This window comes from Zootoca vivipara, chromosome 16 (assembly GCF_965207765.1).
Source record: "Zootoca vivipara chromosome 16, rZooViv2.hap1.1, whole genome shotgun sequence".
Classification (NCBI taxonomy): Eukaryota; Metazoa; Chordata; class Lepidosauria; order Squamata; family Lacertidae; genus Zootoca; species Zootoca vivipara.
In genome coordinates, this window is record NC_142599.1 from 11,520,386 (window position 1) to 11,536,163 (window position 15,778).

General features: G+C 41.7%; 1 protein-coding gene across 1 annotated transcript in view; it reads right to left on the reverse strand.

Annotated features, from left to right (window-relative positions):
- DGCR8 (DGCR8 microprocessor complex subunit) overlaps positions 1-13,495 on the reverse strand; it is a 28,926-nt gene extending 15,431 nt beyond the window's left edge. The window contains exons 1-6 of the mRNA XM_035099478.3: positions 13,229-13,495; positions 5,089-6,088; positions 4,506-4,665; positions 3,228-3,370; positions 1,532-1,814; positions 128-325 (exon numbers count right to left, since the gene is read on the reverse strand). Of these exons, the coding sequence (XP_034955369.2) occupies positions 128-325; positions 1,532-1,814; positions 3,228-3,370; positions 4,506-4,665; positions 5,089-5,808 (1,504 nt within the window). The 5' untranslated portion in view covers positions 5,809-6,088; positions 13,229-13,495. The remainder of the gene's footprint in view (positions 1-127; positions 326-1,531; positions 1,815-3,227; positions 3,371-4,505; positions 4,666-5,088; positions 6,089-13,228) is intronic.
- Positions 13,496-15,778: the final 2,283 nt, after the last annotated feature.

Below are 15,778 nucleotides of genomic sequence, written 5' to 3' on the forward strand. Positions count from 1 at the left end.
TGTCTAATGAAAAAAGTTAAGAGTTGTTCCTTTCAAGCTCTAAAGTATATGCAAAGAGCCACCTAAAGAGCTACCAACCATAGTATCACAATACTGTACAAATGTTAACATACATAAAAAGGCTTACCTTTTTTTGTGGGTGCATCTTGCACAGACAAAGTAATAAGTTTTTGATTGGCTGGCAAAATGGGTCGCTCGGACTCTGCTTGTTTCCTCTTCATCTCACGATTGAACTGTCGTCTCTCTGCCCAAGTTCTGAATTTCTTTACAGTTACTTGTTCAAAATCAAAACGCTTTTCAAGGTAGTGTCTAAAATCTTCAAGATCTAGGAAAAATATTGAATCCGCATGCTCAATAAAAACCTACCACCTTTACATTACAAAGACAGTGACAAAATGGTTAGGCTCAAAAGCAGCATTCTGTTGCTGCAGGCATAGGTGCCCACTCAAAAGTCCCCAGTTTGCAAGTGTTTTATTGCACGTTGAATTAATTTTATCATGTGCTTCCATCAGAGAATTGAAAATGGGCTGCAGCATACAACAAACCAACTAAATGCTTATAGGTAAAGGGACTCCTGACCGTTAGGTCCAGTCGTGAACGACTCTGGGTTGCAGCACTCATCTCGCTTTACTGGCCGAGGGAGCCGGCGTACAGCTTCCGGGTCATGTGGCCAGCATGACTCAGCCACTTCTGGCGAACCAGAGCAGCACACGGAAACGGCGTTTACCTTCCCGCCAGAGCGGTACCTATTTATCTACTTGCACTGCGTGCTTTCAAACTGCTAGGTTGGCAAGAGCTGGGACAGAGCAACGAGAGCTCACTCCATCGCGGGGATTCGAACCGCCAACCTTCTGATCGGCAAGCCCTAGGGCTTTGTGGTTTAACCCACAGCGACATTAGTTGCTTATAACTACAACTAAATATAATGGAATTGTATTTAAAGCACACAAGCAGCAGCAGGATTTCATTACGAATTGAAGGAGAAATGGAATACTGAATTAGCACTTACTGTATTGCAATGGGTATACAGGTGAAACTCAGAAAATTAGAATATCGTCGAAAAGTGCATTTATTTCAGTAATGCAACTTAAAAGGTGAAACCAATATATGAGATAGATGCATGACATGCAAAGCAAGGTATGTCAAACCTTTATTTGTTGTAATTGTAACTACCGGTATTTGTCGTTAGGCGGGTCAATTATAAATGGAATGTAATTAATGAAATGTAATAGCAATGTTTATGTTTGTATTATTGTAACTACTGTTTTATTACTGTGGAATTTCCAAAAGAAAGCATTTGTAAAAATAAAAATAAAAAATAATAAGTTGCATTACTGAAATAAATGCACTTTTCGACAATATTCTAATTTTCCGAGTTTCACTTGTAGTCTAGACATCTCCTAGGCTTGTAGCCCTCTCTGTTCACAGGTTCTACACCTGTAATCCAAGTGCCATAGCATCCACCACAAAGAGGCCTACATGCTTGAGTTAGATTCTTAGTTTTCAAGCAATCAACATTTTTGACACTTACCTACTGATTCATCTTTGCACACCTCAACCTTGGCCTTAACTTGACCTAAGGCTCCTTGTGCTGCATCTCCCCCAGGTGGGTCTTTCTCATCTAAAGTCCCAGAATCAGCAGCAGTGGAGTCCGGCTCCTCTGTTTGGCAGTCAAATTCTAAAGACTTATCCATGAGTTTTATAGGCGATACTTCCCCATTTGGGGTGATGTCATTACTTTGTTCCCTTTCCTCATTTTCCTTCATTTTCTTATAATGCAAACATGGAATGCTACTCATCGGGGGATCATGTTTCTGCAAATATATAATTTTAAAGTTAAAATTATGAGAACAAAACTAAAAACCCAGATCTAACCTCTTCCAGTAGTGTCCAAAGTTTGCTATATGCCTCCCCTATCATACACCAGCAAAGTCTAAAGATTCTGAGAACTTTGTAGAGATTTGCTATGTGAGCATTTTCAAGAAAATGCACTATGTTGTCGAAAAGCTATTTTATGCTTTATATAGCCAGCCACAGCATGTCAACCATTTATTTCCTTCAACATCTGAATGGAAGTTGTATGCATGCAAACAAAAGGGAATTGAACTTTGGAGCTATGCAAAGACATCCTGAATTAATTATTTTATTTGTTAATGCAGTTATTCAATTGTTACCAGAGTACCATGTGAACTTAAGTGCAATCCACTGGAACTGCAGTGCTCCTGTAAAATGCCCAGTTTAATAAATGAAGAAAATGGAGCAACAGCACAATATGATTTTGAAAATACAAAATTTTATAACATTGTGAATTTGCTGTATGTTTCCAATTATGACTTGGATACAGCCTAGTAAAATTCTAAAATATATTTATACAAATGGCATTAAAAGAGGCAGTATTTCCCCATGCAATCTACATGATATTATTCAGGGTGAGAAATTCAGATACTTTATTGCTTATTTTATTTTATTTATTATTTATTTTATTTATATATTTAACTTGGTTTCCTAAGCTATTATGGAAGCTAATTCTTAGAAACACAGCCCATTTTCAGAAACATAAACTGAACCAGCAAGTAAAACTGAAGTAAATCTTTAGGCAACTATATTCAGTGACATTTTGTCAACAATACTTCTATGAATAATTACAACAAAAGGCTACAAATATGTTGTGAGAGGAGAGACACCCATCAGGCAAGGCCTCTTTCCACCTGCCTTGCCCCAGTATCTGCTTCTCATTTTGCATTGTATTATGTTGTGCACTGTGGCTTGTTGTTGTTTTATTGATTGGAGTTTAGAAATTACTTATTGTAACTGTTAAGAGTGGATTTCTGTTTAATCTTGAAATGCTGATATTTAATATTCTATATTATTTTAATGAATGTTGAATGTTATTTTATCTGCATACTGTATATTGTATTATGCATATTGTCTGATTTATATGTTAGCCGCTCTGAGCCCGGCTTTGGTCAGGGAGGGCAGGATACAAATAAATTATTTTATTATTATTATTACTATTATTATTATTATTACTATTACTATTATTATTATTATTATTATTATTATTATTATTATATATTCAAAATCTTTACTGTATGTATCTGGTATTGTTTTGTGTGGTTTCCATCCTGTTGGGCTATGGCTAAATGCTAATGCAATAAAGAAATTGATTGATTTAGACAAAATCTAATTGCTCTAAATGACCCAATTTATTGAAGTCTGTACCATACCCTTATGCTTCCTGTTCCTAAGAAGTAAGGTCTGGACCAGCTGACAACTCTGGATTCTCGGTGCAGATATACAGGAATGCCTGAGTTATGGAATGTCATGATCCATCCATCAGGCAAGGGCTCTGTAGGTGGACGGCCACGACCTTCAGAAAAAAGGAGAAACTGCTCAATGCACAAGATGTCTTATCACAACAAATGTGGTTGGAAGGATACACAAGAAGTCTGAAGTTATATATCAAAGAAATATATCAGTGTAAATGATCAACCAAGAGGAGAGTAATTAAATAGTCCCGAGATGGTATGTTTGATGTTGTTGGGGCCAGTAATGGTGTTGTATGGGTGTATGTGGCAGCAAAGTTGGCATCTGGGTTTATTTCAGGCTCTGGTACCAGTGTCCATATTAAGTCTGGTGGTTGTATTATTGTGGGTGAGGAGTATTTAAGATTGGTTGGCTGTCTGTAGGCAATGAAAGGCCTTCCTCCCAGAGCTTGAGAATGAGAACTGTCATGACAATGGCAAACATACAATCTCAGGGCTATGTAATTGCTCATCTTCTAGCATTGTGTATGCCATCAAATGCCAACAGTGCCCTTCAGCTCTCTACATTGGACAAACAGGCCAAACCCTACTCCAAAGGCTAAATGGACATAAATCTGACATCAGGAATAACAAGACAGAGAAACCAGTAGGAGAACACTTCAATCTCCCAGGACATTCTATACAAGATCTCAAAGTAGTTGTCATATTACAGAAGAATTTCAGAAATAGACTGGAAAGACAAGTTGCTGAATTGCAACTTATTACCAAACTTAAAACCATGGAACGACCTGGTCTGAATAGAAACATTGGATTCTTATCGCATTATACATGATAAAGCTATTTTTAGCCATCTCACGCCTTGCTTTTTCCTGTAAGACCAACTGCAGTTGTTATCAGTTGTCAACAGGTTTACCACACCTATCAGCCAATCACCCATTCCCACCACCCTTCTGAGTAATACCCCTCCCCACCGTCTCAATCTATATAAGGGTCTGGTGACTTGTTTCAGTTTTCAGTGTATCTGAAGTGTGCGTGCACACGAAAGCTCATATCATTAACAAACTTAGTTGGTCTCTAAGGTGTTACTGAAATGAATTTTTAAATTTTGTTTTGACTACGGCAGACCAACACGGTTACCTATCTGTAACTAATATATTGTGGGTATGTTCAGACCATTACTTCAAAAATACTATTGCAAAAAAGAGTACATAATAAACATATATAATGTAAATAGCTTACTTTTAAGAACTGTTTTTATTTTGGTCATCATTGGCTGCACAGTTGTTTCTCCATCACATTGATGGTCACTCTCCCCTGCATATTTCTCATCAATTCTCCTTTTCTTAGGAACAGAAAGGCCTTCTTCCAGCAAAGCATCCACATCATTATCAAATTCATCCTGAAAAACACATTGTGATATACCGTACCATGCCCCTATACCTATTCTCCTCCTCAGACTATACTGAAGTCAAAGCAAGAATGATTTGTACAGGGATCCACAAAATCCCATCCCCATCATAAGCCAACTAAGAATTAAAGTATCATGTTTTAAGTAAATTATTAATAATGTAGCACTTTCTTAGCATTCTCTAGAATAACAAAGTTCACAGCCTTCGTACTGAAACAAAAAACGGAAAACAAATCAAAATATATCCATTCTCAGTACTGTCTAAATGTATATTTCATACAGTTAAGCAGCTCTTAACACCTCTCCCAAAATTGAAGCATTTGTTATAATCTGAATATTACTTGGTACAGAGACCTTTTAGTTAACATATAAAACCTGGAGAAATGTTTGAAATTAGAAACAGATTTTACTTACCTCGTAAGAATAGCTTAAGGTTTCTTCATCCACTTTGTCTCTCTGAACGATTGCTTTAGACGTAAACCCTCCTTCTTCATCTATTTCCATCAAATTTTCTGTAAAATCTTCTAAATCATCCAGAACTGCATACTCAACTCGCTTTTCCTGATCTACATCATTTTCATCCTCCTTTTTGTCATCATTTTCACCGGCTACCCGTGTAGCTTGACCATTACTACCCCCACCCAGAGGACAAGCATGCATATCCCCATTAACATTATTAATACCTAAATCTGTATCTGCCTCATAACTGTGCTCAGCTCCAGTGTACAGAACTTTTCTGTCTTTACTTTTGCAGCTCTCTGTAAAGCTAACACTAATCTTTACATCTTTAAGCAACTTAAGATCAGGGGTGAACTTTCTAACTGACGGCGCATGACGAGCAGTTCTTGGGCTTTGGTCACTTTTAGGATCTAGAATAAGACGACTTTTGTAGCATGACGATCCCTTTGTGAGAAGTTGTATTCTGCCGACAGTATGTGCGTCCCCAGCAGGGGTATCTGACTGTCCATCACCACCAGAGCCAACGTCCATTACCTCTGCGTCACTGGACGTTTGCAGGGGAGGTGGTGGAGGCTGTTCATTAGGCGGCAGTGGTGGGGGACAAGAATGGTTCTCCACATTCGCTTCTGTTGCTGGCTCTTTTGGAAGGGGAGGTGCATTTTCATAATTCTCCATAATTAAAACTTACAAAAAACAAGGCTTTAAATAAAAGGTATATTTATCTATACTCCTAACATGCAGAAGTCCATCAAGATCGGATTTGTCATGCTCTATTCAATATGCAACACTGATGATTCAATTAAGCTGACTACATTGTTCTTTTCATTAATGTAGACAGCTTTCAGAACCACTGTCTCAATTACTGGAAATCACAATGCATTCAGCTTAAATAGCTGATGTCGAAGTAAAGAGCATCTTCATTGGCCGCATGCAGGTGTCCTTTTCTTCTTTCAACCTACAAAGAGAAAAAAAGAATAATCAGAGAAGCTTTCTTTCTATTGCTCTCTAATTCTAAAGGACAATTTTGCTACACAAAATTCAGAATGACATGTTTTACCTACATGCTGTTAAACAACAACACAAACAGCAGTTTAATCTTAAAAAATAATGCTTATGGTGACTGAATAAGCAGGTGAACTGGAACAAGCAGTTGAAGCATTAAAATGGGGCTATGCAAAAGTACCTACTCTAAGTCAACAAACTGCTGAACAGACAACACAGTTACTGGCTCACATGCTATTGAAAGCCAATATTGGCACACAGAAAATACTGTTTTGTTTTGAATTCCAAGTTTTTTTAAAAAAGCAAGCTCCTTTCATATGAAACACTTGACTTCCTAAATGCTAATTCTAGTAAGATAGCAATACCTCATAAATATTAGAGTATTATTATTAGGTTTATTGTCTTTCTCTAAATAAACAAAATCTAAAGACCAGAGACAAAATAACGGATAAATACAAGGACACTGGAATGATTCCAGTGATGTACACACAGTTACACCAATATGAGCAGTCTTTATGAGTGACTTTACACAAGATGGCTCTCATACATGAATACTTCTGTGTAGGAATCTGCATGTTATTTCTCTGACGCATTTTGATGCAACAAATGCATACATCTGTGCTGCAAGACTAGATAATGACGAGTGCAGGCTAAAAGGAAGATGATGCAGGGTTCAAATCAGCTGAGACAAGCACTCACTGGATATCTTTAGAGAAGTTTAAGACCACCATGAATAACATATCTGAGGTTAGCATACTTTAGAGACTGCTTCCTTAATAAAATCCTAAATGTAGGTTACCTATAAATGATATGTTATTTTAGCTGCACATACACACTTTTAATCTGGGCTTCATATATATCTCTATATCCCTATCTAATATATCTCTATTTAATATTATATATAAATATATAAAATAGTTTGTGTGTGAGAGAGCAATTTGCCCAGCTGGTAGTAATTAAACCTGTGAATAAAATTCTTACTACACTGTCTCTTGAACTCATGGGGTGAAGTCCAGAAAACACAATTATCTCTATGTGCCCTCCCCACAAGACAGGAGATATTAATCCTGAAGAGCCTCTCCCAAAATATTTTCTACAGCAAACCATCCTTTTACTGCTCATTTTAAAAGCCTAAATTAAAATAAAAGGTTTTCAAGTACATTGCATTTTAAAGAAACATATACCATATATTTGTGTGTATAACACGCCCCGTGTATAAGACGCCCATATAAGACCAGTGTATAAACCAATCACCCGGTCCCACAATGCGCTACCCGTGTATAACACGAGCCCAGTTTTTTAACATTATTTTTGAGTAAAAAAACCTAGTCTTATACACGGAAAAGTACGGTACAGTACTTATTTTCACTGCAGTGATCATGGTGAGATAAGATGGGGATTTCTTACCTGTTGCTAATTGATACAGTGGTACCTCTACTTACGCAACAACTCTACTTATGAATAACTCTACTTACGAATGGAGCTCCGCCCGCCATCTTGGATGTGGTTTAGATAGGATTTTTTCTACTTACGAATTTTTTCTTACAATGCATTCCTATGGGATTCGACTTACAATTTTTTTCGACTTACAAATGTGCGTTCGGAACGCATTAAATTTGTAAGTAGAGGTACCACTGTATCTCCAAGTCCCTCTATGTAAACCCAAAAAAAATCCTACCAGCAGGGAATAAAGGAATTACTCCCCCATCCCACAAAACCCAGCGGTTTGGATCAGCTCAATTCAAACTTCAAAGAAAATGAAATACTTCCATGCACTAGGGCTGGGCGATATATCAATAAATTGTCCAAGACTGGTTTGATGTCCATATTGTGATATCAGTTTCATAATTTATGACCTGGCAATATATCGTGAATGCAAAAATCACAATATGGGGAAAACTGTGAAGTTAGCCAATGCCTCTACATAGCTCCATCTTTATTTCAGACATTGTGATATAACACAATGTTTAGCAGGTGACATATTGCAATGGTGAAAAACTGGAATCACCCAGCCCTACCATACACAGTACTTTCAAACATTCACACCCCCAACACACTACACAGGAGATGCAATTTCAACACAACTCCCTCTCCCCATTGCTCCTTCCATGAATTAATAGATTTACGGAAAAAATGAGGGGGGGGGAGAGAATGCAAGAGTTTAACTTTCCTTATTAAGTAAAAAAATTCCTTCCAGTAGCACCTTAGAGACCAACTACCATAAGTTTGTCATTGGTATGAGCTTTCTTGTGCATGCACACTTCTTTACGAAGGTTCATACCAATGACAAACATAGTTGGTCTCTAAGGTGCTACTGGAAGGAATTTTTTTATTTTGTTTCGACTATGGCAGACCAACACGGCTACCTACCTACCTAAACTATGGAAGTTTCCACATTAAGTTTATCTGAGAGGAGGAAGAGACCATAAATGCAGTCTGGAAGAATACTTCCATTTCTTCTTTAAAAAGTGAGAATAGGAGAACCTACTGGTTTGTATAAAATGGAACGAAGACCCAGCTTACATAAATTTAAAAGGAGCAATGCTGTCTTGATGTGCAAGTCACAATAACATCTACCCTATCCCTTTCCATAAATGGGTACTGTAGTTGATGGTTATAACACAATGACTGTTTCAATGAATACCGTGTTTCTCATATTATAAGACATGTCTTATATTTATTTTTTCCTCAAAAAAACACACTATGGCTTATTTTCAGGGGGTGTCTTATTTTTTTTCTTCCTCCTCCTGCCGCGGCCGGCATTGCTGCTGCACCTATCACTATGTCTTATTTTCGGGGTATGGCTTATATTCCTTGAATACTTAAAAATCCTGCTATGGCTTATTTTATGGGTATGTCTTAAAATATGAGAAACAGGGTACTACAGTTTTTATCTAAACATCAGGAAGAACTTTCTGACAGTAAGAGCTGCACAACAGTGGAACAGACTCCTTTGGGAGGCCATGGACTCTCCTTCAGAGGTGGTTTAAAGCAGAGGTTGGGTGGCAATCTGTCATGGATGCTTTAGCTGAGATTCCTGCACTGTGGGGGATTGGGCTAGATTACCCTTGGTTTCACTTGGAGGCACCTCTCTTTGGGGCGGGGGAGACCAGGGAAGGCAGCAGCAGCTGCCCAGAGGACTCCCAAGGAGAGGGGGAAGGAGGCTGAGGGAATACTCCACAAAGGAGGGTTTTTGAAAAAGGGTGAGGGGCAAGAGGTGACATAACTAGGCTCCTGAGCCCCACAGGGGTGCCACAGAAAGAATGTAGTTGGTCAAGGGAGCGTGGTCTCAAAAACGTTGAAAACCTCTGGTCTAACTGATTGGAATGTGTTAATGTTAGAATGCTGGAATTAATGACAGAATTATTATTGACCAAAGACAGAGAAAATTACCAGAAACTGCAGACAGACCCACTATTCAAACTCTGACAAAGCAAACAGCATAGACAGGCTAGTTACAGATTTTGTAGCTTAGTATGTTTTTGTACTTATCTCCAATATTTAATTAAGGTCCTGAAAATCCACTAAAGTTCATAGTGTGAAAGTGATACCAGGAAATCACAAAATACAACTGGTTCAAAGACCCAGGGCAAGCTGTCATCACCCCAAAACTATGTCTAAAAGAGAAAGCCCCTAGACCTCATAATTTCTTTAGTAGCAAAAGAAGAGACCAAACAACTTCAAGCCTCGCAGATGTGGCATGGATATTCCCAATGAATTTTCCAGCATCCACTCAGGCAATCCCTTACTATACAAATCTAGCTTTTTAAAATCAAAGTTCTAATCTATATTATGTAGCAAAGCAGCTAAGTCAAATCTATTTTCTGTGCCTACTGGCCTCCCATTTGGAAGACCATGCTCCACTAAGTGACTCTGGCATGTACGGTATGTTTTGCACTGGAGAAACTAAGCAACTAATTGGCTGATACATACTCCAAGCTCCTTTGGGATTCAGAGCTGACAGGTTTTCCCAGCCCAGAGTGGTTCTCAGCCAAGTTGAGCCATGAAACCTTAGGCCAGGCATCCCCAAACTGCGGCCCTCCAGATGTTTTGGCCTACAACTCCCATGATCCCTAGCTAACAAGACCAGTGGTTGGGGAAGGTGGGAATTGTAGTCCAAAACATCTGGAAGGCCGAAGTTTGGGGGTGCCTGCCTTAGGCAGCCATGCTCCCCACCCCCCACCTGAAATATGAACATAATACCGGCCTACCATGTAAAGCTGTTGTAGAAATTAGAGGTGCTTTGAACACCCAGAAAGCACTATACAGTGGTGCCTCGCGAGACGAATTTAATTCGTTCCACAGGTCTTTTCTTATAACGAAAAATTCGTCTAGCGAATGCCATAGGAACGCATTGAAATTTTTTCATTTTTTTGCCCATAGGAACGCATTAAATGAATTTCAATGCGTTCCTATGGGAAACCGCGATTCGCTAGACGATTTTTCGTAAAACGCATTCGTCTAGTGAGGCAACCTCTGCTAGAAAAATCCTTTCGTTAAGCGGAAATTTTGTTAAGCAGGGCATTCATTAAGCGAGGCACCACTGTATACCGTGTTTATTATTTTCAATTACTATACAGTTATGTGCTACCAACATGAGTTTGACCAAACTGCGGGAGGCAGTGGAAGACAGGAGTGCCTGGCGTGCTATGGTCCATGGGGTCACGAAGAGTCGGACACGACTAAACGACTAAACAACAACAACATACAGTTATGTGGCATCAGTGAACTAGGTGCTGTAAACAACAAAGAAATAAATCTCTGTCCAGTGGAACACAGAAACTGCAGAATCACTTATGTGATGCTGAGCCACACACACCTCACCTAAATAAACACTGCCATTTAAATGCTAGGCCAAGTTTTAACAATGGTTCAAGTGGCAACACTTGTGAATACAAGCAAAGTTCTACCGTGTTTCTCATATTATAAGACACGTCTTATATTTATTTTTTCCTCAAAAAAACACACTATGGCTTATTTTCAAGGGATGTCTTATTTTTTTCCTCCTCCTCCTGCCGCGGCCGGCATTGCTGCTGCTCCTATCACTATGTCTTATTTTCGGGGTATGGCTTATATTCCTTGAATGCTTAAAAATCCTGCTATGGCTTATTTTATGGGGATGCCTTAAAATATGAGAAACAGGGTAGGATGGCCTGCTTAAAAAACAAACTGGTCCTGCTACCATACTTTCAAAAGTCCAACAAACCAAAATCAAGTTGATTAAAGTTCCCCCCTTCCTTTTATTTATTTGGGGGGGGGATGAAAACAGGTAACCCTACTGGAATTAAACAAGCCTGAGATAAGCAATTTCTTCCTTTCCAAATGCAACAGCATTTAAGATTAAAATTCTTGTAGACTATAGACCATGCAGGGTACAAACATCAGGTGGGGACTAGATCACAACCACCACACACTCTTTTGTGTGTAGGGGCTGTCGGCTGTCTAGTATTACAGAATAATACAATCATTTCAAATTGTAGCAAAAAAAAGGCTAGGAACAAGCTCCTCACCACCACCCTTTAGAGCAGGCATCCCCAAACTGCAGCCCTCCAGATGTTTGGGCCTACAACTCCCATGATCCCTAGCTAACGGGACCAGTGGACAGGGATGATGGGGATTCTAGTCCAAAACATCTGGAAGGCCAAGTTTGAGGAAGCCTGCTTTAGAGCAAGGCTGGCCCTTCTTCAAAATCCAGTAGATAACAAATGACAGAATAACAAATGTGTGGGGAGTGGGAAAGAGGATGATCAAACTGGAAGCAGGATGCTGAACTAGGGGAAACTATGGACTGCATTCTTTGGAAACATGAAACTGCTTCACAGTCAGAGCAACCATTCTTCAGGATCTTACAAGAATCTTTCCCAGTCCAGCTACAAGAGATAAGATCAGGCATCCCCAAACTGCGGCCCTCCAGATGTTTTGGCCTACAACTCCCATGATCCCTAGCTAAGAGGACCAGTGGTCAGGGAAGATGGTAATTGTAGTCCAAAACATCTGGAGGGCCGAAGTTTGGGGATGCCTGGATAAGATTCAAAAACACAATGAAACCTGATTCTAGAGGGGTAGCAGTGTTTGTCAAGCAATTTTTTTTTTTTAAAAAAATGAGACAGTCTTGGGTATATCTCCTAATCTTTCCTCTTAATATTGTTGTCTTGAGAATTCATAGAATGTAGAATATATGTATTAATTAAATAAGCAAACAGATTATAGCACTTTTTGTTCTCTATGGTGGCAAAAGCTTTCCTCAATCAATCTCGACTCATCAAATGCATATTAAAGCCTCCTTGATCACTTTCTTTGAAGACCAAACTGCCTCTAATCAAGGAAAGCACCTGCAAGTCTTTCAAAGGCCACAAGACCAGGGCATTTTTTTGTGCTTCTTAAAAAGCCCGAAGAAATTAAACCTCTTACCTGCACAACAAGTGATCACGCCACTACACTACAGCCCCAAAACTACTACCGTACCATAAACAACTGTTCTTAGAAGGCTTGGAGTATCCGTCCCATAATTTCACAACGGTTTTAAGTACTGTAATAGTATGGCCATCTTCGGCCTCACTTTTGTATCCCGCCCTGCTATCTAAGAGCGGACTTACTTATTTTTTTAAAAAAATCAAATCCTGAGGGATCGGGGGTAGCACGCGCTGGTCTTACTAAGTTTTCCCTCCCCGCCACCCCCCCAAAAACCCATTTCGCATCCCCTTCCAAATAATTCCATTCAAGGTTTTTTTTTTTTTTAAGGCGGGTGAGAGAAAAAAAGGAAGAAATTCGCCTCAGCCGCATCAACAAGGTTCCGCACCAACCACGGAGCCTCCGCTTCCTCCCGAAACCGCGAGGCCCAAGCAGAGTAAAAATAAGGCCCGGGGGCTCCGCAGGGATTATTCCGTTATCATTCCGCATCTCCACCACCCCATCCCTATACACACGCCGCCCCCGCCCCCGCGTAGTTGCGCAGGGCCTAGGCCCGGGAGTGGGCTCTTTCGCACACGCGCCACTACAGTCCAAGGACGGCGGAGCTGAGGCAGCCAGGCCGCGCCAAGGCCCCGTTCTCTCCTCGCCGCGCCCTGCCGGAGCCCACAGGCCCGGCACCCACCTGGGCCATGCCCGGAGTAGTCCCTGCCGATCCTCGCTCGAGGGCTCGCGTTTGTGCTTTCTCCTCGCCCCACCTCCAAAGCCAAAGTGAGGGGGGAGAAACCAGTCGGCGCAGGAGGAAGGGGCCGCGCCGGCGTCGTTATCTTTTTTTTTCCTTCTCCTCCTCCGTCGCGGGAGCTTCTTTTATTTCCCTTCCCTCCCGCCCCCTCTCAGGGAAACCGCCTTCTCGTTGCCACGGCCGCCATCTTTAAACGTCCTCCCCTCCCCTAGAGGTTCCCCCCCTTTTTTTCTGAGTCCTCTCCCAGCCAATCGCCGTCGAGGGCTGGACGCGTTCTGGCTCCCGCCTTTTCTGCCCATTGGCTGAATGCCGGCTTCTTGCGCGCGGCGGTCGTCGGCGTAAGAAACAACAGGCGAGACAAGGGAGGAGGGGCGGGAGCAAGGAGGCGAAAGGCGGTTAGGTTTTAAAAACAACAACTCCAAAACGACTCGTTCGAGTGAGGTGTGAGGGAGGAGCTAAAGGAGGCTTCCATGAGGCAGGCGGGAAAAGATGGTGGCTGTGAGGAAGCTTTCTGGACTCCTGGAATTCTACAGTCGGAAGGAATTCCCCAGGGATCATCTAGTCCAGGCTTTCCCAAACTCGCCTCTCCAGCTGATTTGGAACTACAGTTCCCATCATCCTTGACCATTGGTCCTGTTAGCTAGGGATGATGGGAGTTGTAGTCCCAAAACATCTGAAGGGCCGGGTTTGGGGGTGCCACATACACCCAGACAACACCATTACTGGCCCCAACAACATCCAACATACCATCTCAGGGCTATTTAATTGCTCATTTTCTAACATTCTTATGCCATCAAATGCCAGCAATGCCCTTCAGCTCTCTATATTGGACAAACAGGCCAAACCCTACGCCAAAGGTTAAATGGACATAAATCTGACATCAGGAATCACAAGACAGAGAAACCAGTAGGAGAACACTTCAATCTCCCAGGACATTCTATACAAGATCTCAAAGTAACTGTCTTATTACAAAATAGTTTCAGAACTATTTTGAAAAGAAAAGTTGCTGAACTGCAACTTATTCAGGGGCATAGCCAGGATTAAAATCAGGGGGGCAAGGGGGGGCCAAGGGGCGGGGGAGGGGTCACAGCGGGGCAAGGAAAGCTCCCTTTCCCCTTGCCAGCTTTCCCTCCTCCCGCCCCGGCGATGGCGGAGGGGGAGCCAGGAGCAGCCCGAAATCGGGCTGCTCCGACTCCCTTCTCCCCCTCCGCGATCGGCAGGGGCAAGGGGGAGCCAGGATCAGCCCGAAATCGGGCTGCTCCGATCCCCTCCTCCCCCTCTGCAATCGCCGGGGCAGGTGGAGGGAAAGTCCCAGAGCCGCGCAAAGCGGTTGCCTGGCTTTCCCTCCGCCCGCTCCACAGCCAGCCAGGGAGAAGGGAGACGGCACCGGGCGGGCAGCGGGCAGGCTGGCCAGCGACCCTGCTTCTAGGGGGGGGCAATTGCCCCCTCCTGCCCCCCTGCCTACACCCATGAACTTATTACCAAGCTTAAAACCATGGAGAGACCTGGTCTGAATAAAGACATTGGATTCTTATCTCATTATACATGATAAAGCTATTTATAGCTATCTCACCCATTGCTTTTTCCTGTAAGACCAATTGCAGTTGTTAAGTCGTCAACAGCTATCAGGCAGTCAATCACCCTTTCCCACCACCCTTCTGAGTAATACCCCTCCCCACCCTCTCACTATATATAATGGTCTGGTGACTTCTGTTTTAGTGTATCTGAAGAAGTGTGAATGCACACGAAAACTCATACCAATGACAAACTTAGTTGGTCTCTAAGGTGCTGCTGGAAGGAATTTTTTAATTTTGTTTCGACTATGTCAGACCAACACAGCTACCGGTACCTATCTATACTAATTTCAGGTTTTTACTGCCTCTGAGGAATTTTGCTACAACCAGTGTAATTGTATCAAACTTATCCTTGACATGAAATAAGTCAGCAATTGCAGGTTGTCCCATTAGTATTGGATTTATTAAAGGTAAAGGTAAAGGGACCCCTGACCATTAGGTCCAGTCGTGACCGACTCTGGGGTTGTGCGCTCATCTCGCATTATTGGCCGAGGGAGCCGGCGTATAGCTTCCAGGTCATGTGGCCAGCATGACAAAGCCGCTTCTGGCAAACCAGAGCAGCACATGGAAACGCCGTTTACCTTCCCGCTGTAGCGGTTCCTATTTATCTATTTATGATGTGCTTTTGAACTGGTAGGTTGGCAGGAGCTGGGACCGAGCAACGGGAGCTCACCCCCTCACAGGGATTTGAACCGCCAACCTTCTGATCAGCAAGCCCTAGGCTCAGTGGTTTAACCCACAGCGCCACCTGGGTCCCAAGGATTTATTAGATTTATTAGATTATTGGATTTATTAGATGCTGTCAAACCTGTTTGTTCAGGTTACAATGCAATAAAATGTGTTCCATACATTCAACATCCTGGGAACAGCCTATCTTGGTATATCTGTATTATTTGTACAGCTAAAGAAGCAGTGGCTC